At 41.6% G+C, this 27134-nt stretch overlaps 1 protein-coding gene across 2 annotated transcripts in view; it reads left to right on the top strand.

The window, feature by feature from the left end:
- PACRG (parkin coregulated) overlaps positions 1 to 27134 on the top strand; it is a 233009-nt gene that overhangs the window by 96475 nt on the left and 109400 nt on the right. The window contains exons 3-4 of one of the 2 annotated variants that reach the window (XM_082215352.1): positions 10546 to 10717; positions 18816 to 18965. In XM_082215352.1, coding sequence (XP_082071478.1) covers positions 10546 to 10717; positions 18816 to 18965 — 322 coding nt within the window. The remainder of the gene's footprint in view (positions 1 to 10545; positions 10718 to 18815; positions 18966 to 27134) is intronic. The other variant, XM_082215353.1, reaches the window with a different exon arrangement.

The raw sequence follows: 27134 nt of genomic DNA, 5'->3' as shown, positions 1-27134 counted from the left end.
CTTGGCAAAGCAGCAGTGGAAAAGAGAATCAGTTCCTCTCCCCCCCCCCTTTGTAACTTTCTTTGTACAGTGGTGCCTCGCAAGACGAAATTAATTCGTTCCGCAAGTTTTTTCTTCTTGCGAGTTTTTCGTCTTGCGATGCACGGTTTCCCATAGGAATGCATTGAAAATCAATTAATGCGTTCCTATGGAAACCGACTTCAGACCAGGTCCGGGGACAATCTGTCCCCCGACCTCTTCTGAAGGCTGGGGGGGGGGGCGAAAGTCTTTGCTCCCCCCCCCACGGCAGCATTTTAAAATCGCCCCGGACAGCGGAGGACTTCTCCGCTGTCCGGGGCGATTTAAAAGCCCTCCCGGGAAGGCAGCCAGGGCAGCCAGGGGGGACAAATATTTTCGCCCCCCGCTTCTCCCCTTTGCCGCCCCTTGCTTCAAGAGGGGTCCGGGGGGAGAGAAAGGAAGGCGCCCGCCTTTCCCTCTGTCCCCTCTTTTGAAGCAAGGGGCGGCAATGGGGAGAAGATCGCTTCTCCCCTTTGCCGCCCCTTGCTTCAAAAGGGGTCCGGGGGGAGAGAAAGGAAGGCGCCCGCCTTTCCCTCTGTCCCCTCTTTTGAAGCAAGGGGCGGCAACGGGGAGAAGATCGCTTCTCCCCTTTGCCGCCCCTTGCTTCAAGAGGGGTCCGGGGGGGAGAGAGAGGAAGGCGCCCGCCTTTCCCTCTGTCCCCTCTTTTGAAGCAAGGGGCGGCAACGGGGAGAAGATCGCTTCTCCCCTTTGCCGCCCCTTGCTTCAAGAGGGGTCCGGGGGGGAGAGAGAGGAAGGCGCCCGCCTTTCCCTCTGTCCCCTCTTTTGAAGCAAGGGGCGGCAACGGGGAGAAGATCGCTTCTCCCCTTTGCCGCCCCTTGCTTCAAGAGGGGTCCGGGGGGGAGAGAGAGGAAGGCGCCCGCCTTTCCCTCTGTCCCCTCTTTTGAAGCAAGGGGCGGCAACGGGGAGAAGATCGCTTCTCCGCGTTGCCGCCCCTTGCTTCAAAAGAGGTCCGGGGAGAAAGGGGAAGACGCCAGCATTTTAAAAAACCTCGGGACAGCGGGGGATTTCTCCGCTGTCCGGGGCGAATTTAAAATGCTGGCGGGCGGCAGCAAAGCCTTCGCTGCCGCCCGCCAGCATTTTAAAAAACCTCAGGACAAAGGAGAAGTCCCCCGCTGTCCCGGGGTTTTTAAAAAACCTCTCCGCCCTCCGCCAGGCTTCGGAGCAGCCTTCCGAAGCCTGGCGGCGGGAGGAGGTCCGAGGACAGTGGGCAAGACGCCCTGTCCCGGAGATTTCCCTATGGGCTTTCGTCTTGCGAAGGAAGCCCATAGGGAAATTCGTTTTGCGAAGCGTCTCCAAAACGGAAAACCCTTTCGTCTAGCGGGTTTTCCGTCTTGCGAGGCGTTCGTCTTGCGGGGTACCACTGTATCTCATAGCAAAAACCTCACTCAGAGGTAAGTCCCACTAAATTAAATCAGACTTACTTCCAGGTAGGTGTGCATAAGATTGGAAGGGAAATCTCTGTACAGCCCACCATAATGACCCCAGGAAAAATGTTGTTTCTTTCTTCCCTGCCCACTACTGGAAATCTTGCATATAAAAGCAAAGGACAGAGTTTCTTTATATACATTTATGGGTGGGAGGCTGAGAATAAAAAAAAGTGGAGAGTACCAGCTCACTTTGGTTCATGTTAGGAGCCTCTGATTTAGCTGGAAGAGCTGCAGAAGGATAAAAGATACCGTATTTTTCTGCGTAAGATGCCCCCATGTATAAGATGACCTATTTGTTTTTAACCCAAAATTAATTAATCAGTACTGTATTCTAAACATCAAACAGAACAACTTTCAGCTTTTTTGGGGGGAGGGGGTCACCCAAAGTTAGGTTTGCCATATTTAAAGGGCCTGGGCCGCCTGCACCAGAGTCCAAGCCTGAACCCAAGCCCAGGCTACCTGCACCAGTGCCAAAGCCTGGCCCCCCAAAGCTGGAGCCCGAACCTGAGCCCAGGTCTCCTGAGCCTGAGCCCAAGGCTGCCCAAGCCCAAGCCCCTGTGCATTCACCATCTATTTATAAGACAACCCCCAATTTTTGACTAATAATTTTTAGCAAAAAACATGGTTTTATACATGGAAAAATACGGTAACTGGAGAATCATAAATGGTACATGATTAAGATTGGAGAGCAGTGCACGTATGTGTATGTGAGCTGTTCTACACATGAAAAATGGTAATAGATTTCTGAATGTGGTTTTTTACACATTCCAAGCTCTTTGCGTGTACTAACACATCAGGGGAGAAGACGGTATAAACCCTTTCTTTCTAATATGCTAATTTATTATCTTCAGTTTGTTACCTTTTGTTTTTAGTGAAAGAATTCATAGGATCATAAAACTGTACAGCTGGAAGTGACCCTGATGATCATCTAATGCAATCCCCTTCAATGCAGGAATTTCAACTAAAACATCCATGTCAGATGGCTTCCAACCTCTGCTTAAAAACCTCCAATGAAGGAAATGCTATTAAAAAGTCATGTATTTAGAGCACCAAACTCACAGCCATGTTTCAGTGGGATTTAAGTGCATAACTGAGTGAATGATTGCAGTTAAAGATAATGAGCTCTGATTATTCTTTACATAGAAGATATACTGTTAACAGAAATAGATTATAATTCTTCTAGTCTTTGACCTAGTTTGGAGAGCAAAAGTATAATTTTGTTTCTGCTTCCTTGATGGAGGAGATACTAAGATGAATTTTCATTTGTGATATTTTCCAGATATTTGAAATATTTCAAATTATTAGAAACATTAAGCTATGGATTCCATAAGTCAATGTTGCATTTTAAACACAGGATTGAATCTATACCTTCTTTGCTAAAAATAAAATAAAATACAGTGTTCATTTCCAGAAAGAACTCTTGATGTGCCTTAAAAGTCAAATATTGACAAGACTCTTTATTTTGAGTTCTTGTACCCTGCTGGTCAGCCCAAAAGTCTCCTAGAGGGGCTTACATACAATCAAAACAAGAAGGCATGGGAAAAAACATGATGCGCAAAGGAAAAGGGGCAGGGAGGGAAGAGGAATATAAAAATCAAAACTCTGGCTCCAATTTCTAAACAGTTGTTCCTAAAATGACCAGCTGGCACAGTTCAGTGGCAGGAGATGCCCAACGGCACTGGGCCTCCAGCAAAGCTGATAAAATGAGCCCTGCTTCCTATCTCTCCCACTGAGGCAGACCTCTTCCCCTTGCAGCTCCCTTTGACCTTCCTCTCTTCCTGCACTGGGAGCCTTTGCTGGGTTTCATTCCCCTCCATGGATGGAAGCAGCCCAACTCTGGTTCCAACTCATACAATTTAATATACTACTTAAATTGAGATTGAGCTCAAGTACAACCTGTTCAGCCCCATAATTGGGCTGGATTCCTTACTAGTTGAATGGAGAGAAATACAGCTATACGTATTTAAAACGACAGGCAGATGGGCTTTGTAAGCAATAAGCTAACATGTAAAAGCTACAACATTTGAAATAGCTTCTAATTTATTTGCTCTGTAGTTGATGTTAAAACAAGTTTTAGCCCTGGAGGGATGGAAGGGGGAAGAGAAATTAAATAGTACAGTAGTTTACTACTTTAAATCAATCTAAGAAGGCTATCTGAATTAATACACAGCTCCAGGCAATAGGATATTTTTGTCTGATTTGTACATCTGTGTTTTCACCATCCAACCATGACACTGTGTGGAATAGGACTGCTGCGTCTGCTGGCAGCAAGTTGGGTGGAGGAATAATCCTTGGTTCATTTAGTGTTCTATTTTATTCAAATGTATATACTTTGAAAATTCCCCATTAGCTCCTATTAAAGTGCTGGTAGAAGGGAGAAATCTGAGTTACCACTACCTAGGTCACAATTCTATTGTAGAATAAATGACAACTTTTAAGACTATAATGTAAATGTTCACTGTTTACTCAGATATACTCCAAAACAATGTTTCCTTGTCAGGAAGGGCTAGGGAGGAGCATGTCACAGAATACTTGATATTCTGTAAACAGGACATTAAATCATTTACCCTATGATCCTGAAGTTGTTAGCTTGAAAAATCTCACAACCTAGAATAGTGGGGAATTCATGGAATACTGACACTATCCCACAAAACTGAAGAATAATTACATATAGAGGCCACAGGAAGATTTGATGCAACACACATCTACTACCAATATTTCCACACTTGGAAATAAACTACAAGAAATATTAAAATCAGTACAAATCTAGAGGGAAATGGAGTTATAACTGAACACAAGTATGTTTTGATAAAGAAACTTTGGTGGAGTAACTTGCTTTCTCTTTTAATAATGAAGCGGGCAAAGTAAGACCTTTAGGCACTTTATAACATTTTTCTCCAAATTTGCAAACTACAAAGCATACAATAGTTAATTTATTTTGTTTTCCTACATTTATCCCACCCATCATGGTAGCATATACTTGGTTCCAGGCACTGACCTGATCTAGACCTGCTTCTGTAGGATGGTGGCTGATTCCTACTGGTCAGGGTGGAATGCGAGGGAGCAGTTTCATTGAGTTTTTGCTAGGCCAGTTGCAGGCTGCACAGCCGAGGGGCAGTGCACAGCTGGCAATGGCTCATCTCCCCAAAAACCCCATTTAGGGGCCTGTTCTATCATGGTGGAGCCCCACTCTTCAGTAGTGCTCCTCTTCACCAGCAGAGGGGTCCATGTTTCATCTTACCACCACCCTGCCCCCAGCCATCAACATTATGGGTGTAGGATTGATCTCCAACTCAAATAGCAATACAGATCTTAAGGTTCCATAAGAAGGCTATTACCGTATTTTTCGTCCTATAGGACGCACCGTCCCATAAGGTGCACCTAGTTTTTATGGGGGGAAATAAAGGGGAGGAAATTCTTTCCCCCCCCCAGGCGCGGGGCTGGGGCGGGGGAAGCCCGAGCTTCCCCCGACCCCAGCCCCCCAAAAGGCAGCTCTCTGCAAGCCGTGGGAACCCATCGCCGGCTCCCGCTGCTTGTGGAGAGGTCCGCGAAGCCTGGACGCGCTGAGCTCAGCGCACGCGGGCTTCAGCATGCAGGCAACTCTCCGCAAGCAACGGGAGCCCAGCGACAGGCTCCCGCTGCTTGCGGAGAGGTCCGCAAAGCCTGGAGAGCGAGAGGGGTCGGTGCACACCGACCCCTCTCGCTCTCCAGGCTTCAGCGAAAGCCTGCATTCACCCCATAGGACGCACACACATTTCCCCTTCATTTTTGGAGGGGAAAAGGTGCGTCCTATAGGGCGAAAAATACAGTAATTTTCTTTACAATAACCAGGAAATAGCTGGCTGCTTATCAGTCAGTTCTCTTCCTCTTCTTGCTGGTGGTAGTGTGCTCTCTTCAGGGGTATCTGTCAGCTTGTTTTTCTTACACTTTGTAGGTGAAAATCAGGAAGCTTGTAAGATTTAAAATATGGTTTTTAAATAAATTTAAGTAGCAAGCTACACTGATTAATGGAATGATCTCATCTCCAAAGTTTGCTTATTATATGGCTTGGTTTGCTGCTGAGTCACTTGCTCCTTCATCTCAAATATGTGAGGCTTTAAGTAACCTTTCTCTTGGGAGGCCATACATAGCCTGGGGTTAAACTTGAAAAAATATTCTATGTAGAGTTCCATTAAGTCAAGGCTCCAAAGAGGACTCCTTCAGTACTGAATTCTGGGCCTGAAGTTCTGATCTCTGTGCATGAATCTGGGGGAGACAAAGCATGAGCTTTTATTTTCCCCCTGGAAGATTACAAAGGCATCTGTATATCTCTTCTCTCAATATGTCAGTAGCAGAACTGTGTGGTTTGGGTGCTGCTGCCTAGTATGAGCAGTCTGATTTCTCCCCGCCCACGGAGTCCAGACTTTCTGTTTTGTACTTGGTGTTGGGTGAGCATTGGATCGCAATTTCATTGGGCCGGTTGGTATTGTGGACTCAAATGACTGGCCTATTAATGGTTTGTTCTGAGATTTGCAGCTGGGGGTGAGTGGCTGGCAGTTCCAGAATCTGCCTTCAGAATCTGACAGCCAAGAAGGATTTCAGGTCCTCATCTGCCACAAAGTATGTTATTTGTAGACCTCCATTGACCGTGGCCCTTTTCTGTTGTTGCTTAAAAAGAGTCTGCATGTCTCTTTCATGTAAACAATGCTCTATGGCTCGCTTTTAAGGGATTCCTCAGGGGCTCTTTAGGGAGATACTGAAAAAGAAATGGAAACCAGCAGAAAAGAGTGACATTTTTTCCTGCTGTGAATTCTCACTCTAAAGAAATAGGCAATGACATATATAATGTGCATTAGCATTCACATATGAGTAGAGGAAAATACAAGTCATGCTTTTCAATATCATCACATTAGGATCTCTGCCAAGAGAGCAAGGTAATTTTATAAATAATTGCTTAGAGTATATACACCTCTATAACATCTTTATACACCCAGTGACCATGCCCTTGTGGTCCTGAGCTGCTTCTTTCTCTCTGGATATTTCTAGGTACTATGAGACATATCTATATATACCCTTTGATTCTAGCACAAAATGGGCTTGCATTCTCTTTTCTGGTACAGTGGTACCCCGCAAGACGAACGCCTCGCAAGACGGAAAACCCGCTAGACGAAAGGGTTTTCCGTTTTGGAGGCGCTTCGCAAAACAAATTTCCCTATGGGCTTGCTTCGCAAGACGAAAGCCCATAGGGAAATCTCCGGGGACCTCTTTTAAATGCTAGCGGTGGGGAGCAAAGCCTTTCCCCCCCCCTTCAGAAGAGGTCCAGGAAGGCTGGCGGGGGCCGAAAGGCTTTGCTCCCCAGCGCCAGCATTTTAAAAGCAGTCCGGGATAGCAGGGAAGCGCTTCCCGCTATCCCGGACGGCTTTTGAAGGCAGGAGAGGCATGCCGGCAAGTCTCCGCCAGCAGCGGCACCGCTGCCGCTGCTGGCGGAGCGCTCCGCGAAGCCTGCGCGCGCTAATGTCAGCGCGCGCAGGCTTCGGCATGCCGGCAGAGGTCCGCGAAGCCTTGGCCGGACAGCTTTTGAAGGCAGGCGGGGGGAGCAAAGACTTTCGCCCCCGCCAGCCTTCAGAAGAGGTCCAGGACCTCTTCTGAAGGCTTGCGGGGGGCAAAAGTCTTTGTCCCCCCCTGCCTGCCTTCCCAGGGGCTTTTAAATCGCCCCGGACAGCGGAGAAGTCCTCCGCTGTCCCGGGGCGATTTTAAAATGCCGCCCGCCAGCATTTTAAGATCGCCCCGGACAGCGGAGAAGTCCTCCGCTGTCCCGGGGTTTTAAAATGCTGGGGGTGGGAAGAAAAGCCCTTGTCCCCCCCCCCAGCCTTCAGAAGAGGTTGGTTTCCCTAGGAACGCATTAATTGATTTTCAATGCATTCCTATGGGAAACCGTGCATCGCAAGACGAAAAACTCGCAAGAAGAAGAAACTTGCGGAACGAATTAATTTCGTCTTGCGAGGCACCACTGTATTTACTGAGTAGAAATATTTGTTGTTATTGTTTTAAAAATTTGAGGTGCTAAGGGGTAATAATACAATTTCTCCTATGGTACCAATATAAAAAGCCAAGTTCGATGTGGCATTTGCATCCTAGAGCAATTCCCATGTGTGCACTCATGTAAAAACAAATGGGTCATTCATGCAATTGGATTGGAGACAGTTCCATCAATGACAAATAGCCAAGAAACTATCTATCAGGAAGGTGCATGAATGACTCATTCTAGTGATATGTATGTACTTGGCAGAATGACCCTGGAAGCTACCCTGAGGATACAAAATGTTGTACTGAAGTTCACTTTATAATAAATATTAAAATTTACACTTATAAAAAATCACAACAAATGAAATTTACACAAATTATTCTACTGTATAGCTATTCAGCTAAATCAGAGGCTCCTGAGTCTGCTGCTACCTCTGTGTTGTGGGTGGTTGGTGCTATTTTGCCCACAGCTCCAGAAGCACAGGAAAACTTAATTTGGAAATAAATGATGGTCAGAAAATTCAGAGAAAGGGCAATTGCTGATCTTCTGCTTACTGTTTGGCTTTGTGGTTTATACATTTGTTATATGCATAGTTTGTAGTAACTTTTGTTCTCTTTATGAGAGGGTGTATCTACAGACAGCTGTTAGCAGTGTCTCAGCAGACACAGTTAAGTGCAGCCAAGGATTTTTTTAGTTTTAATTCAAAATAGTTTTTGTGGGAAGAACTGAAAAATGTAGAAGCCTGTTGTGGGTGTTAACAAAAAATCCTATTTATCTTGGCATGTTTGCTTAATAGACACTTTTCAAAGCTAAATAATAAACACAAACGTAAAAAGGTTTCACACTGTGGAATTTAATGCTAAAATATTTCTGGATTCCATGTTGTGGGAGGACATTAAACACTGCGAGATAAAGAACAGTTGGCTTCACACCCGCCCAGCAGATTCTTCAAGAAATCCAATATCATTTAAACCGTTACCAAAGTGGTACCAGTTGCTAGTCACAACAAACGTTGGGGACAGCTGTATCTTGGAAACACAACTCTCAAAGAGGTTTTGCAAATCTAATCCAAGACTGGCCATTTCTCATGAAAAAGCAAGCTAGTTTAATGTGGGTCAAACCAGGAGAATTATTGACCAACTATGGCTGCAGTCCTATAGTCAGCTGAAGAGCCCTTAGAATGTAGCTGCCATTCAGCTGGATGAGATGAGCTCTGCTTCTGAAATGGCACAAACAGCCTTGGAGGTGTCTCTAGTACCACCATGGAAAGCTTGAAGCATAGAAGTACCATTCATAGTTTTCTGTTGCACGGGGGACAGAGGTATGCTAGCAGTATGCATTCAGTATAAAAAAACCCCCACCTTGTCACATTTTGGTTTCCTTTCCTCAGCTGTGTCATGATGCTTTGTAATCATGATTTAACTCTGTATAATTTTAGTTTTTATTACTTTATTTTATTTATATACCACCTTTATCTTCCAAGGATCTCAAGGTAGCATACATGGTTCTCCTCTTCCCCATTTCATCCTCACATCTGCAGCCTTGTGAGGCAGGTGAGGCTAAGAGATGGTGACTGACTCCAGGTCACCCAGTGAGCTTCACAGATGAGTTGGGATTCGAACCCTGCTCTCCCAAGTCTTAGTCCAACACTCTAACCATTACTCCGCACTGGCTCTCCCCCCCCCCCCAATTTTTCTTCATCTTAGTGTAAAATTATAAAAGCTTTAATTAATAAAAACATTTATGATCCCTCCAACCTTATTTCCTTGACACCCTCCCAAAGGGCCAAGAACTCTTATCAGCCTTGTAGCTGAGGTAATTTCCCTCCCATTGGTGTCATTGGGTGGGTGGGTTTTGATACAGGGGAAATAAAAAGGGGAAAGCTATCCCATTTCCCACATTGAGCCAACAGGCTTAAGAAATGGTAGTAGCTCTGCCAAGGAGTCTCCCTCCCCCGTTACTTCCATGGGATTACTCTGTGTATTAATGAAAACAATAGACAATAATTTGAATTTGATAATAGTTCTGAAGCAATATAGTCTGTTGTAATGAAATGAAGCCAAATTAAACTTGACTTCAAAGTTGTGTTTGATGGACTTGGTTCTCTCACATTGAAACTATTAATCTAGAGGGAGCATTCTTAGATGTCAACATTATTAAAAAGGTGTTCTGCAAGATGCTGGAAAAAATGGAAGAATGCAGGGTTGTTGTTTTTTACTTCAATGAACGACTTATCTCATAATTTGAATGTCAACTTCAATAAAATACATAGTTTATTCTCAATATTTGCATTTATCCTTTCCAAATGAAGGATTGGCATTGGTCTAGACATTATATCCAATTTCATGTTGCAGAATGTTGCACAGAAAATTTATCCTGACCACAGTTGCTGAATGCACAATCCTAATCATGTCTATGCAGAAATAAGTCCTATTGAAGTCATTAGGGCTTGCCCCTATGTAAATGGGGTTAAGATTCCAGCCTATACCTGTATTATTATTCTAATCATTATGTTTTCAGCTCATTTCTTTATCTGATAACTCCCCAGAGGAGATACAAGATCAAAAATTCAGATGTGTACTTTAAGAGTTACCAAAGTAAGCATCTAAATGTCTCTGGTTGAATCTTCTGTTGTTGTGGGCATATCATGAATATTCTTATAACTAATTTGGCCTTTCAGTTGTGTCAGACTTGCATTTGATGAATCAGTTACCTGTTAGACTCAACCTTATTCTTCGTTAGAAGGATACCTCCATACTGATTCAGAGCCTTTTTCTCTGGATCAATCATATCAAATAATATTCAGAAATAATAATGTAAAAAACACAAATTTTTAAACATCATTGCTTTTGTTCTACTGGGCAGGAACTAAGGAATCCATCATTCTGCAAACATTACACTTGGTATCTTGCCATATTCTAGTGGACACTAAATTTTGTATTGCTGAATAAAACTGTGTCATGAGTCCTTTGGTTCGCCTGGACATCATGTAGGCTTAATTTAGATTTCTTTTTTCCCCCCTGTGTGCACTTCCAGGTGGAGATAGAGAAGCTGGACTATCATCACTATCTGCCACTGTTTTTCGATGGTCTGTGTGAAATGCAATTTCCCTATGAGTTTTTTGCTCGGCAAGGCATCCATGACATGCTGGAGCATGGAGGGAACAAGATCCTTCCTGTCATTCCTCAGCTCATTATCCCAATAAAAAGTAAGTGTGCATATGGAGGAAAGCTAACATTGAAGTTATATATTCAAGCTTTTTGACAAGTTACTAATTAAGCAATAAAGCATGACAGGCTTTCAAGTGGATGATGGCAAATCTGAGTCAATTGTGAGATAGAAGACCAGAAGCCTTTTGCCTTCAATCACACATTTGGTACCTGAATCCCAGAGAATTGTGCTGTCTGAATTCCCTGACTCTAATGCTGCTCTTAGTAAATAATAAATTAAATTACCAGATTCCCCTTTTTCTTCTAGTCCCCATCCAGCCATCTTATGAAAAGCACTCAGAAAAGAAAGGTGAAAAAGTACCCCAAAAAAGTTTTTAATGGCTTTATCTTCATTTTCTTTGCTATTTTTAAGCACATTAGTCATCTTTATTCCTAACGTCATGTCTTTTCACATCAGCATGATAATGGCCTTGGTTTGGCTGTATATATTAAACAGATATGTATGAGACTTGGTTCTCTTATGGTTCATCTTCGCATCACCAGTGCAAAGATGGTATGCCAGTGTGGTGTAGTGGTTAATCTGGTGAATCTGGTGAACCCGGTTCGCATCCCTGCTCCTCCACATGCAACTGCTGGGTGACCTTGGGCTAGCGTGGTGTAGTGGTTAAGAGCGGTGGACTCGTAATCTGATGAACCGGGTTCGCTTCCCCACTCTTCCACATGTAGCTGCTGGGTGACCTTGGGCTAGTCACACTTCTCTGAAGTCTCTCAGCCTCACTCACCTCACAGAGTGTTTGTTGTGGGGGAGGAAGGGAAAAGAGAATGTTAGCCACTTTGAGACTCCTTAGGGTAGTGATAAAACGGGATATAAAATCCAAACTCTTCTCCTTCTCCTCCTGCTCCTTCCTTCATTCCTTCCTTCCTCTCTCTCTTAAAGGTGGACTGCAGTTCAGCACTTCCTGGGTTAATTAACCATAGTTTCCAATTACACATGAACCCTGAAACTATACTTATTAGGATCAGAAGTAACCGTGGTTTAAGATCCTGGCTTGTTCCAATCCTAGTAATCATAGTTTTCCAGTTCAGATCTAATGGGGAATGAGAGTTAATTAAACCAAGAAGTGTAAGTGTTAAGATGAGAACTCAATGAGAACAGTAGGGTATGTATGGTGTGGCAGAGCTCTCCACACTGCTGCTTACATGAACGGGACTGCAAAGGGATGGTGATGAGATCAGGGTGGTGTTTGTACACTACTGCAAGCATAAGATTGGCAGAAGCAGTTGCATTGGTGCATCTGTGTGGCGCTGACCTCGCTGCTCTACCTTGAAATGCTACTACCTTGAAATATTTGTGAACTTTGTCCAATATGCATTTTTATCTCATCCAAATAATCTGCTGACATAGGATTACTAAGTAAGTCTCCTTTGGAAATCTCTCAAATATCCCTCTCTTTCAGCTCCCTATATCCACAGATAATAACAATTTCCAGAGTGCTTGTCAAATGTACAAATGTTGCAAAACATTCTTCTGCTGTCAGTTGAAGACCATCTGAATATTTTCATCTTTCTCCCCCTCACCCCATTTTGCTCTTCTTGTACCAAGGCTGAATGCAGGGAGACTCCCATCTTCTTCCACCTCACAAATAGGGAACAATAATTGGGTCGCCCCCCCCCACCAAGGGCAGCCTGAGAAAAAAACCGATAGAACGAAAGAGCTTCACCCCTTCTGGGCAAGTATCTGAACCAGCCTCCAGTAGCTTTAAAGCAGCTGATTCCCATTGGAAGGTTTTTTGAGTGAGGGTGGTTGAGAGTATAGTTATGGAATGAAGATAAACAAGAAAGGAATAACAAAGGATTAATTCAGCTCTTGCAGTTAAAACTTGATAAGACAATTAAACTACACCCAAATGTGTTTTAGGCTTCATGGGGGGAAAAAATGAGAGGCACAAATACAAGATGGGGGACACCTGGCTTGAGAGCAGTACATGTGAAAAGGATCTAGGAGTCTTGGTTGACCACAAACTTGACATGAGCCAACAGTGTGACGCGGCAGCTAAAAAAGCCAATGCAATTCTGGGCTGCATCAATAGGAGTATAGCATCTAGATCAAGGGAAGTAATAGTGCCACTGTATTCTGCTCTGGTCAGACCTCACCTGGAGTACTGTGTCCAGTTCTGGGCACCACAATTCAAGAAGGACACTGACAAACTGGAACGTGTCCAGAGGAGGGCAACCAAAATGGTCAAAGGCCTGGAAACGATGCCTTATGAGGAACGGCTAAGGGAGCTGGGCATGTTTAGCCTGGAGAAGAGGAGGTTAAGGGGTGATATGATAGCCATGTTCAAATATATAAAAGGATGTCATATAGAGGAGGGAGAAAGGTTGTTTTCTGCTGCTCCAGAGAAGCGGACACGGAGCAATGGATCCAAACTACAAGAAAGAAGATTCCACCTAAACATTAGGAAGAACTTCCTGACAGTAAGAGCTGTTTGACAGTGGAATTTGCTGCCAAGGAGTGTGGTGGAGTCTCCTACTTTGGAGGTCTTTAAGCAGAGGCTTGACAACCATATGTCAGGAGTGCTCTGATGGTGTTTCCTGCTTGGCAGGGGGTTGGACTCGATGGCCCTTGTGGTCTATTCCAACTCTATGATTCTATGATTCTAATCAGCTCACATTGTTTCACATTTTGTAAGACTCCACTGCCTTTCTGGCCTTTCAAAATGCCTTGTAAAAGTATTTTTAGAACACATGAAAACAGCTCAAGAACAGGGAAGAAATTCAGGGGATGGCCTGCAGGGACTGATATATCAAGAAAGGTTAAAATATATAGATTACAGAGTGCAAATGTTAACAGTTTGTAAATGTACTGTCTAGGGAGGTAGATATTTTACTTTATCTTAACTGTTTAAATCAAGACAAGATGCCTTTCTAACAGACTCTAGATTGATCTGGGAATTTCTTGAAATCCAGCTCTCTCTGCCTTTGAGCTTTTCCAGATAAAAGTTGTTTCACACAGGAAGGACCAGTAGAAGCTACTTTGCGGCTCTAAGTGCCAAAAAAAAAAGTTGCTCCCTTCATGGTTCCTTTAGCCTACCCACCCCCTTTTTGAATCCCTTTTGCACTGCCTCCATTCAGCTAAATGAAGCCAAGTGTTCATATTTGTATAAACAAAGATATTATACTGTAATAGATAGACACTTCGGTCCATTCATTTGTGTGGTGAAAGGCAAAAGGACCTGCAACAGAGAAACCTTGGGTGGTGATGGGTAGCAACACGCAATTGCTTCCACATGTCAGATCTGTTACCCCTGGACTCTACAATGTGTATATATTGGGGTTCTGTTCCCTACTGAGGGATTTACAGAAACCTCAAATTATACTGCCCATATAACCTAATGGTTTGGACAATCCCCGCATACTTTAAATTCACAGTTGCCATATGTTCATGGGTGTCCTAATATCTTTCCTTCACAATGTACTTCTCTTGTAGGAGTATTGCATTTCCTCAATACTCACATCGTATTTTTCCTAGCTAGTGTGTCCTAAGATTGAGCTCATTAGTTTCATGTGGAAAGTGGTTGCATGCTAGAACTATTAAATGGGTGCCCATGACATCACTGTTGAGCGACCAAACTCCTCCTCCCCAATTGTGCCTGAAAAATTGTGATATTTTTTTTTAACCATTTGGAAGGGTTGATGTCTGCCCAGGAGATTGGAATTGTTATTTTCCTGCAAATGACCACACAGAACAAGGCAAATTTGTTGTTGCAGCACCAAGGAGACCTCCTGGTGATCAAGTGAAATGAGGACTTTTGAGCCTCTGCCTCCATTCCATCTCTTCTAGGTTCTACTCACTTTTGGAGAACTCAGGTCTCTTCAAAGGCCATTCTCTGGCCTGTTGATGGACATTCCTCTTACCTTCCCTAGTGTCCCACCTGCTGCTTCCTTGTGCTGCTGGACTGGTGAGGTTATGTGGGAGCCTGGGAGGCATTTGGTTCCTAAGGTCCAGCAGACCACTGTAATGGTTCCAACTCTGGTTCTAGAAGCCCTGGTGCCATGCCATCTGGTTCAGTGAGCTCCCTGCTTACCTGCTCCATCCTCTGATCACTGCCATCAGACTCCTAGCTCCTGGTGGCTGCACCATCCAGTTCAGTGCTGAGCCATAAAAAATTGTTTTAGCATTGCTTTTTTCAGTGCTGCTACCTGCCAACATAAGCCTCTGATGCTGCTTGGTAAGATTGCAGGGAGCACTAATGTGGTGCATTAGGGCTCCTTGCCCAGGACCCTCTCAAAGCTGGCACTAGAAACTGGTGTGACTTAAAGTGCGACCCTAAATTCTTAATCGATTCCCTATTAAGGAATTCAGGCTCCATTAAAATCAATGGGGTGTTTTTATAAAAAAAACCAATTTGACCTAGATGACTTATCTTGAAGTAACCATCTCTTTTATCAAAGGTTGTGAAATACTGGAGCATTGACATTCAATAGCTGAAAAAGTGCATTTGCAATTACCATGTCTAAATTGGATTCTGTAGCTTAGAAAAAGTCACTTCAGCAATTCCTAGTGTTGTAAGAAGCAGAATTTCCTGTTATCATTTCCCATCAAGCATAGCTACTATATGAAGCTACTGTCACAAGTATATTAAACTAATGCTTCTGCACAACCATGTCTGAAGGGTTAATTAAATCCTAGTTCCTCTAACAATTGCCGAAATAGAAACAAAAGGTAGGAAACAACTGTTCAGCATGGAATTTTTTGGAAGGGGCTGGATAATCTTGAAGAAAAGTCTACTATAGAAATGAGGAACAGAAGGAACAAAATTCAGGTGTTAAGAACAACTGGAGATCAAATTAGCAGGGGGGAAAGTTGGATTGGAGAAACATATGGCCATGGAGACTGAATGGAAAGATGGAGCATAATAAATAGAAGCAATCAAATAGTTAGCCAGATAGGGGTGTAGCACAGTTTTGTTCCATCAGTGCAGTATTCCAAATGAAAATGTTACTCCAGGACTTGCAGGGCGTTGTTTTGAAAATGATGACTGATGTGATAAAAATGTTTAGTATCAATGCATAGTTTGGTGACGATAATTGTATTGATTCCATATTGATTCAATACTACATAATAGGATGTCCTGTATTAGTCCAGGACTTTATGAAGCTCACTAGCCATCTCTTAACACCACAAAGTTATTGTGAGGATAAATTTTGGGGTAGGGAAAATCCATGTGCTCTGCATCCTGGGTAAAATAATAATCACAATAGTATTTTTTAAAAACCCAACAAACATTGCAATCACTATAATATCAAAGACAGTATCATAAAGCAAATAGCAACAAATTCATCAAAACAATACAATTCAATAAAGTCACAGTAACTCATAGTATTGTCAGGATTCTTGCTAATCACATAGAACTTTAATATGGACATTTGAAGAAAAAAATAATTTGATCTGGCATTGTCTATATACTCTATGACTTCCTTGAGGGAAAGTGAGCCTTCATAAAATTGTTTTCATTAAAAAGATTCCCAGCACCACCACTATCACTATTGTAATGTTTTACGTTTTTAATGAGATTGTATATTGCAGGACACAGACACATTCTCTGGTGTAAAATTCTGTTTATCGAGGGAAGGTAGCATCATTATTTTTTACAGTATTTGGCATCTTAGAGAGTGACAGATTCCTTCAAGCTATCCAACAACAACAACAAAAAATCTGCTCTGGTTGGTTTCTGTCTCTTTATCCATTAGATGTCAAAACCATTACTCAAGGAAAAGGAAGAATCTTAAATGATCCGAAACTGTTAGAGTTAGAGTATATATACAAGAGAAACTGCTTTTGGTCAGTGACTTACAGCAACAAATAATGAAATATGGGGATAAGTTAATTTTTTTCCTTTGGCCTGTTAAGAACTGGAAGGTTTGGTACTAAATAGCCCTGTGAAAGGTTATGCACTCAAGCTGTTCCTCTCTGTTAATATTCTCATATGGCCCTAAGTGGAACATCTGGTCATTTTCTTTTGACAAAACAAGTTACAAGGCATAAATAAGGCTTTGAATTGCCACAGGAATGTATAATTATGTTGAGTAATACATTAACAATGGGATGCGGGTGGCGCTGTGGTTTAAACCATTCTTGGGCTTGCTGATCAGAAGCCCGGTGGTTCGAATCCCTTCAACAGGGTGAACTCCTGTTGCTCTGTCCCAGCTTCTGCCAACCTAGCAGCTTGAAGGCATGCCAGTGCAAGTAGATAAATAGGTAACGCTGTGGTGGGAAGGGAAACAGCTCTGGTTTCCATCACCATGTCCCCTTGTGCCAGAAGTGGCTTAGTCATGCTGGCCACATGACCCAGAAAGCTGTCTGTGGACAAATCCCTGCTCCCTCGGCCTGAAGCGAGATGAGCGCCACTACCCCATAGTTGCCTTTGACTGGACTTTAACCATCCAGGGGTCCTTTACCTTTACCTTTTTTACCTTAATAAACACATCCTATGCATTCAGTGGTAAGTCACATTAAGCTGAATGGGGCTTACTCCCAGGTAAGTGGATATGGTTTTGCAGGCTTGTTGTAGCTCCTCTCTTGCTCCCATAAGTCAAAATAAAGCTAGGCTTTGACAGGGTTATCTTTACTTAAATCCTTATGTATATTAAATTATTAACGCTGGCATTTTTATAATAATTAAATTACTACATTCTTAGATAGTGGAGCAGATAATTTTTTTGTTACTGGGAAAGTGGGTTTTTTTTTTACTTCATAAAGAAGGGTGTAAAATGATATTTTAATTGTAAGAAACGGCATGCCAACTGCAGCAGTTCAACCCTTGGAGATTACAGTTGTCTCAAATGAGGAACCTACAAGGGAAATGTCGATCTCAGGTTAGCTGAAGGGTGAACTGATTTTGCCAGGGGAACATCTCCCCTAGTCTGTCCATGCCAGTCTCCCTGGTAATACAACAAAGTTAGAGTCACACCTCTTCCATGCTATCCTGAATAGTTCATGTATCACTCCACATTCTATTTAATAAAGCTGTGAGCTGTTTAATCGTGATTATTGATATTTGCATGTATATTTCCTTCACATGGAAATCATTCTGTATTCATAATATTCAAGTTCAACCATATATACATAGCATATCCCTTCTGATTGTCTTTCTGACATTACAGTGTAGTGTAATGATATTTTCAAATTTAGTTGTTATTTTGAAAAAGGATTTCACAATGCTGGGCTTCATAATATGCTAATCCATCAGTATTAGACAGTCCTCCATAACTGTACAAGTGGGCTTAAAAATTCTGCTATAACTTTGCAAAAATGTGAACGCATGGTAAACATTTAAACCTACAGTATTTAGCATTTGTTCCAAGGCTGCAGCATTTTGGAGGAGGAGGAGGCCAATAACTTGGATAATTTGTATTCAAATTATACATTTGAAAATATAATTGACTTTTAAGACAAGGGAGAATACAACATTCTTCCTTTAAAACATAAAACAAGTGAATGGAGACAAAAGGTATTATTGAAAGCCATAGCAAAATTCAGCTGCTTAAAACTACACAAAAATTTCTCAAGTAGGCAAGAATCCTTATTCTTTATCAGATTGTTTGTCTTTTAAAAGAAGCCTACAAGCTTTTCTCTGTAAACATTCGTCTCATTGTGCTGGTTCTTCAAATACTAAGAATTGTTAATTGAAATGAATAAAGCGATTGCTAAGCAAGCAGATACAAACAGGCTAATTGTTGCATTAGAATGTCTCTATTGTCAACATTTGCGGGTTGCCTTCGCGGTTCCATTAGTCCCAGTGGTACTTACTGATAGCTTTTTTTTCTTTCTTTCTTTTTTGGAAACAGTAACATAGGCAGCAAGGAGGAATAATGAGCTGCCTTCTTGGGGTTAGTGAGGAGTCAGCACAAATTGTGGGAACAAATAACAGTCAGACAAGGCAGTGTTTTATAACATTGGGGCTGCAATCCATCTTTGGGTTCCTTCAAAGCCGGGCTAATAAAGGCCCACTTACAATCCCCAGCAGAGTACAGTTTAATTAAATTTGTCCATTAGAGGATTTCTCCCCCTCCCTTGTACATTCCTGAAATTAATTCTTCTGTTTTCTGCTTGTCTCTTTTCCTTTATCAAAGATGCGCTGAACCTTCGAAACCGACAGGTCATCTGCATCACGCTCAAAGTTCTCCAGCACCTGGTTGTGTCAGCTGACATGGTGGGGGAAGCCTTAGTGCCCTATTATCGACAGATTCTCCCCATTTTAAACATCTTTAAGAATATGAATGGTGAGTGATCCTAGCAGTTACCGCACCTAGCAAGCCCTCCAGCCAGGAGGGGCTTGAGGCAGGGTTAATTAACAGCACAGTTAGATTTTACTACTGCATATAAACTCAGATACATTTGGCACCCTCTCCTGTTATTCTCCAGGGATGGAGCAAAATTAACAACTTCATTTATTACTTCTTACTGGTAGAGCTTATTCAACACATTACAGAAGCACTGGAGCAGCTCTGTAATCTACCAATAATTAATTTGTAAAGTTTTGTAGCGCTTAATTCATTAATAGATTGCACACACCCCTGCACTGCTTTCACGTGACAAGTTAAGACTCTACCTCTTGATCCTTCTCAGAACTTTTCTAATTGGCAAAGTTTGGTGTCATTATTTCCTGCCTTGGTACCCAATATAAGTAAAGTTTTAAACTGATTTATTCAGTTTGAAAGGTAATTTAGTTTTAAAGGAATTTGTTATTCCAAATTCTTTATATTCCTGTTGTTATAAAGTTGCTCTAGCTAAGCTGTGTAGTCTTGCTGTTGAGCAGTTTAAACATTTCAGTACGGAAGTATTTTTACTTCGTTAAAAATCTCATTTTATGTCTTTAAAAATGAAGTTTACTTAATGAAGAATTAGTGTATAAACTCTGCATGCCTCAACCAAGCTGCCATTCCTCTTCAAAACTACTTGATATATTGTTGGATCGGTCACTTTTAAGTAATTACCTTAACATTTTGTTCTGTTATTTTAGTATAGCAATGCAGATGAAACTAACTGGGTTTGCTGGAAGCCAGGCTAATTAAGATAATACAATTTGCGGGATGTCAAAAATAAAAATAAAAATCTGATATTTCAGTAACATATTCACAAGCCTTACCTTTCACTCACATTGCCACCCTATGCATAATCTTATTTAGTTTGTAACTTACTTCATGGCCCATAAAGTTTAGGTGATACAGCAACAGTAGTTGTTACTTGGGGAGGAAAGGGCTATTAAATGAGTTGGGGACTTTTGATTGATGCAAATTGTGTATTGTTAGCCAATTAGCCATTAAAATGCTATCTGATGTGGCTAGAAGAATGGGAATGAGCAGCATCAAGGTAATAATAATAATATTTTTATTATTTGTATCCCACCCATCTAACTGGGCTGTCCTAGGCACCTAGGGTGGTATGGAGAATTGTGGAATGTCAATGAAATGTGACAGTTCATTGCTCTGACATACATGGAATTTCAGAGCAAGCAGGCTTCTCTCCATTCTCTTAAATGGATGCAACCACTTTCTGTGTCCATCTCTTTTCATGTATGGTGCTTCTCTTGAGAAAGCGAAATACAAAGCAAATTAAAAATTTTAAATAAATAGGGGTTACCCAGTAGAACCTTTCCCCCCCTTAAGTCTGGGGCTATTCTCTCCAGAATCATATTAAGAACTCATCTAAGTAGAGGGAAGAATTGAATCAAACTGGTTTTCTTGTAGTTTTTAACATTATAAAATTATGCTTTAAATAGATGGAGGACCATGTAAAAGTAAATTACACTTCTACACTGGTCAGACTATTAGAATTATGAATAAAATATTTGAGGCAATAAGCTTTTATAATTGCTGTACCAGTGCTATTTTTCTACAAAAAGAGGTGCTGAAACTCATGAGCGCCTCCCTTGTTCTCTTATAACGCCAATGGCACCCACCTGAGAGGTGCTGAAACTGAGTTCTGGTGAGTGCCGGCTGAAAAAGAAAGCCCTGGCTATAGGTCTGTTGAAGTTGCACTGCCATATTTTCTGGTATCTGGTTTTTCTTCTTATTCATTGAGAACCCAATAGTTAAATATTTCTGGAGATTAAAAAATAAGAAAAATATAATGTCTGTGACATGGCTTAGGTCTGTTGTCAACCCTGTGACACAACTTGAATCTATTACCTTCTGGAACTCAATACAGTACCAAAATTTGGTGTTTCTTTACAAGGTGCATTTTAAAACAAATCAATGGGAGGAAAAAACCCATTTTTTTAGTATCTGAAAGTGTTTTATTTTTGTTGTTAAAATAATGAACCCTTGTTGTGCAGTTCATATTATAAATGGAGTTTTCTGAAGGTGCCTGAGGTAAATAAATGCTTAAAAGAATTAGGAATGCATTTTATGCTTTTTAGTGAGAAGACAGAATTTATGATGCAGGAGGACTAAAGGGAATCTTCAAAGCTTAGCACTGTCATGTGTTGTATTCTATGGATATTATATAAAGCATGGGAAGTGGAAATTAGTTTGATAAGTGTTAGACAGTTGTATCAAGTAAATGCTTTTTGCATAACATAGTCAGGTAAATGGAAATGCCATTGATCTGCTTTAACAACTATTATATGCTGTCAAGTGAAAACGACTGTAATGGCTTATATGCATTATAAAGTAAAAACATTTTCATGTCATCAATTTATCTTATTCAGTAGTGATCAATAACTGTTTGTGGAATGCTGTGCAGATTAAACAGCCCAGAATATTTTGAAACAAAACCCTGTTGACCTCTGCAGCATACAGAGTAAAGGCACAGATTTAAAATGTATTAAATTAAGTTAATCATTTTGATATCTGTAAGCCCTGATGTGCTAAAAGTTAAAGCGTTAAAAGCTTCTTTTGTAATAGAAGGCCATCATTGTTGGTCAATAAAATGTTGACCCATTGAAATTAATGAACCTAACTTAGTCATGTTACTTCATTTCACTGGGTCTACTCTGAGTAAAAGTGAGTAAAACCATCCCATGAAAAGACATTAACTTCTGGAATCAGAACTTTGAACATATGCAATACTTCCTGACAGTTTATCTATAGATTATTGGGGAACCACTATAGTTAACTATAAGACTTGTAATCACAGTTATGCAATACAAACTTACTTTGCGTATTAAGTGTTAACTGGAACCACTCACAGAATCTTAAGTCTAGTCACTAACCGTCTGGATTTAAACACATTAAAGTAAGTCACACACATCTCAATAATCTGGTTAAGGCCATCTGTTGCCTACTGAAATCCTGCCTAAATCGGTGGAATTAGTATTCTAGTGTTAGTAGTTTGTAGTCTAAAGGTATCTGACAGTGCTATTTTATAAGGTAGCATTATCTGAACACAAGATTCCTTCATTTTCAGCTAATCCCGCCCCTATATGACACATCCCACAATTTTTGGTATACCCCCCGCCCTTCTGGAGGGTCTTTTCAGCAGTTGCAAGGGCCAAAAAGTGACCGGGGGGGTATCTACTATGTGAGTTTACCTTCTGCTCATGCAGTGTTGGATTCCACTCCCTAATATAGGGGTAGTCAATGTGGTGCACTTCATAAATATCGGACTGCAACTGTAATCAGTTCTGACCATTAGCCATAGTGGTTTGGGCTCATGGGAGCTGCAGTTCAAAACATATGGAAGGCACCATATTTGCTATCCCTGCCATAATACTTAGCAGCCACCACTAGGTTACTGCAATGCATTATATGTGGGGCTGCCTTTGAAGATGATTTGGAAACTGCAGCTGGTGTAGAATTTGGTGGTCAGGTTGCTCACTGATGCAAGACGGTCTAAGCCAGCCTTTCTCAACCTGTGGGTCCCCAGATGTTGTTGAACTACAACTCCCATCACCCCTAGCTAGCAAGGCCAGAGCTCGGGGATGATGGGAGTTGTATTCCAACAACATCTGGGGACCCACAGGTTGAGAACCGCTGGACTAAGCACTGATTGCACTGGCTACCAATTATTTTTGGGTTCAATTCAAAGTGCTGGTTTTGTCCTATAAAGTCTCATGCATCTCAGAGCCCCAGTACTTCAGCTTAGGAAGCTGTCTTATCCTGAGTCAGATCATTGGGTCCATCTGACTCAGTATTGTCTACACTGACTGGCAGCAGCTCTCCAGGGCCTCAAGCAGGGTTCTTTCCTAGATCCACCTAGATATGCCAGGGGTTGGGACCTCCTGCATGCATGCAAGCAGATGCTCTACCATTGAGCTACAGCCCTTTCCCAAGGACTGCCTCTCTCCATAGGAACTGACCCAGCCTCTTCTCCATCTGCACCCACCACAGGAGGTCTGGAGAGGGGAAACATAAGAATGGGCCTTTTCAGTGGTGGGTCACCACTTGTAAAAAGGTTTTCCTCTAGGGGGCTTGCCTAGTGCCATCCTTGTCAAGTTTTGGGTGCCTTTTTATTTATTCTTAAATATTATTTATTTCCTTTAGATATAAGACCTGCAACAGCTACATAAAATGAGAATTAAAATAAAACAACAGAATAATGATGATGATAATAATAATAATAATAATAATAATAATAATAATAATAATTTATTATTTGTACCCCGCCCATCTGGCTGGGTTTCCCCAGCCACTCTGGGCAGCTTCCATAGAAACCAAAAATACACTAAAATATCACACATTAAAAACTTCCCTGAACAGGGCTGCCTTAAGATGTCTTCTGAATGTCAGGTAGTTGTTTATTGCTTTGACATCTGATGGGAGGGCGTTCCACAGGGCAGGCGCCACTACCGAGAAGGCCCTCTGCCTGGTTCCCTATAGCTTTGCTTCTCGCAATGAGGGAACCGCCAGAAGGCCCTCGGCGCTGGACCTCAGCGTCCAGGCAGAACAATGGGGTGGAGACGCTCAGATAAACCTTTCTAAATATATTAACAAAGTTTTGTGTGTATATGTGTGTGTGTGTGTGTAAACAGATCTGAAATGATATATAATAATGTATATGCTTAGATTGCTGACCATTTGTTTTTAAAAAACACATTTCCTTTTTACCTGCACTTTTGGCCCTTGGTTTTCTGTGTTTTAAAGAATTTTGGATACATGCCATCAGCTGATAGGTAGATGGGTGTGGTTTGGGGAAATGACCTGGTGGGCCAAATTGGACTTGCTTGCATGCCAAGATTGGTCTGCAGGCCAGAGGTTCTCTACCCTTTGTTCCACTGTAGCTGTTACAAGCATTTTCTATGGCTGATTCAGTGACAGCTTTATTTACATTCAAATCCTATGCATGTCTAGTCAGAAGAAAGTCCTATTGATTTCAATGAGGCTTACTCCTAGATAAGCACGAATAGGATTGCAGCCTTCATCAGCTTTCCTAACCATCTGTATTCGGGTTTTTATAACATACCATCTAACACATTTGAAAAACTATAACACTTCCTATTTGTTATTGCTGTATAATTTGTAATTACTGACATAATTTCTTAGATGGAAATGCAGTATTAGCCTGTGTGAAATAGAACTGACTCAGCAGTGATTAATTAAAAGTTATTAATACTTAGCAGTTCCTTCTGATGTGTTAATAGCCTAATTAGTTCAGCATCTTAAATGACTGAAAAAAGAAAATAGAAGATTCACCAAGTGCTCCATTTTGACAAATGTAACAACATCAAGGCATTTAATATCCACCCAATATAATGATTATTGGCTAGTGGATATAAAACACTATATGGCCAGACATGAATCCTGAATTCTGCTTCCTTTAAAAACAAGTCATGTTTTAAAAACTGTCCAAATAAAGTATACATCAGATAAAATGTAATTACATAATCCCTAAGTATTCTGCGACTACCCAGAAGTCCAGAAAAGTGAATGCAATGCTATGTAGTACATGAAACATGGTACTGTAGTCAAAACAAACAGCTCCATGTTGAACACTCCTCAAGTGGTAAAACTTAAATGTCTAGATATCATTACACTACATATTTTTTTCTTACTCCTTTTCATTGGCTGCTGCTCTCAGAGGTAAAGAACTACTCAGCACAATGATGTAAGGACACATAACGGAGGAGGAAACTCAACGAGGTTTTACTGTTTTGGGTGGCAGTGCCATTTTTAATAGAATGTAGCTCTGCCCTCCTTTCCATAACTTTTTTTGGTCAGCACTGGGTCTGAAAAGTGTACTTGTGCTGTTGATTGATTTTCTAATAGGGATCAAAAGAGTCACTGGTGCTCCCTGAACTTGTTAGATATGTTGTTGGCCTCTTACCATGCTTGCTTGAGGACATGCATCAGAACCTACCTCTGAGTTGAAGGAGTCCCTCAGAAATAACAATTGACTGAGGAAATTAGTAGTCTGGTGCTGAAATAACCTCTTCCAACTTCAGGTTCTGACTTTATTAATGCTGGGGACCAGACTGCTGGCTGTTCAGTAGAGCTGGCTCAGCAAAGCAAAATTGCTAAATTAAAAACAGCGTAATTTCATCTAGATTGTGGAGCATCAGCATAGAACAGGGGTGTAGATATCTAGTTCATGGGCCCAGTTAACTCAGCCCACAAGTCTGTTTCACACAAGCCATCCCTACCAGCCGTACACTTGCTTTTATGTACAGGTGTGGGGCAAGTAAGAGATGATTCTATGTTTTAGTATTGTTCATCGCTGTGTTTCTTAGGAGAAGATTTGCCAATGATGATTTTAAGAATGTTCTATACTTGGAATAGGCTGGCACATTTTTCTTAGGACTCCTTTTGGAAAGCAGGTTAAGTGATTTACAGGAAGTTATGTTTATTTTCAGAATGGTTCTTCACTTCTGTTGCATGTTTGTAAACAAATATGTTACATCTCAAGGGGACATATGGTTTAAAATTTGTTTCACTACTTAAAGTGACATATTTCTATGCTAAATGTGCAGCAAAAAGTTGTCTAATGATTCAAATGGGTTGTATTTATTTGTCACACATATTTTGAATTAATGTACTCAATTAAAATTCTATTCTAGGGAGAATATTTCTGTGAAAGACAGTGCAAAATTGCTATGCTCTGAAAAATTGGTTTTGCTGTATCTGCACCTGGCTTTCAGATTTTACAGAACAAAAATGAGAACAGATTCTAAAAGCTGAGGAACATCAAGGGACGAACATGCCCCACCTCTCCTCATTTCCAGTTCCATGTTACAGACAGTCTTTAAATTTTGTCATAGCTGGTCACATTGACAGTACATATAAGTAGTATATCCCTTATATAACTCCAGATGCTGCTAGATATTTCATGCTGACATCACTTTCTCCAGTGAAGTCATGGCTGCCAATGGGGACATGAATAAAAATGCTTTGAACATTTAACAGAACTGGGAACAAAGGGTGCTTTCTCTCTCTTGCTTCCAGGTTGTGTGTGAAGGGAGAGAATCATTCACTTTCTGCACAGGGAGACACTCCTGTCCTTGTTTTCATCACGTATCCAAGGTGGCCCCAGGACTGTGTCTACTGAGTAGTGCATCATCTGTACTCTCAGTGTAATAAGCGACCAAAGACTTTAGAGAACCTAAATGGTTCCATACCCTTGTTACTGTACTTCACTCATGAAAGGGAACTGCTAGTGCTGTGGTCTAAATCACTGAGGCTCTTGGGCTTGCTGATCAGCAGAAGGTCAGTGGTTTGAATTCATGTGACTGGGTGAGCTCCTATTGCTCTGTCCCAGCTTCTGCCAACCTAGCAGTTCAAAAGCACACCAGTGCAAGTAGATAAATACAGTAGGTCCCACTGCGGCGGGAAGGTAAATGGTGTTTCCATGTGCTCTGGCTTCCATCATGGTGTTTTGTTGCGCCAGAAACAGTTAGTCATGCTGGCAACATTACCCGGAACATGACCCACATGACCCCTTCTCCCTCAGCCTAAAAAGCGAGATGAGCACCGCACCTCATAGTTGCCTTTGCCTGGACCTAACCGTCCAGGGGTCCTTTACCTTTACCTTTACATTGTTACATTGTTTTAACCTGACATAACAATTTGTTTATTGCTTTGTTTCTGATTGGTATTCCAACACATGTATGAAACATAATTTATCCAGATGCCTTTTAAAGCATATTATGCTCCTTTTTTACCTCATGTGCTTTCTATCCTTTGTCTTTGTTTTACACCCACACACCCACATACACATAGTACATTTGTGCTTACTGCAATTTTCACTGGCTGATATACTGCTGGAGTTAACCACATGACACACGCAGCCCCTTGTTGACCTATGTGTGAAAATTCTGATGTATCGTCGAACCATACCACTAAATCAGCAAGTGCACTGCATAAACTCTTTATGACTGAAACCTCACCTGGTGATCCATGTATCCAGGTCAACAGTTTATGGGTGAAATAAAGCATATTTCTGGTTTGCAGACACAAGTGATGGAGAAATTACTATATCCCTTGCTAATCTTGTCCCATGGTCAATTGCCTTCACTG

Source organism: Podarcis vaucheri, assembly GCF_965113315.1.
Source record: "Podarcis vaucheri genome assembly, chromosome: 3".
Classification (NCBI taxonomy): domain Eukaryota; kingdom Metazoa; phylum Chordata; class Lepidosauria; order Squamata; family Lacertidae; genus Podarcis; species Podarcis vaucheri.
The sequence above is the reverse complement of the archived record's forward strand: the minus strand, read 5'-3'. Positions and strand labels throughout refer to the sequence as shown.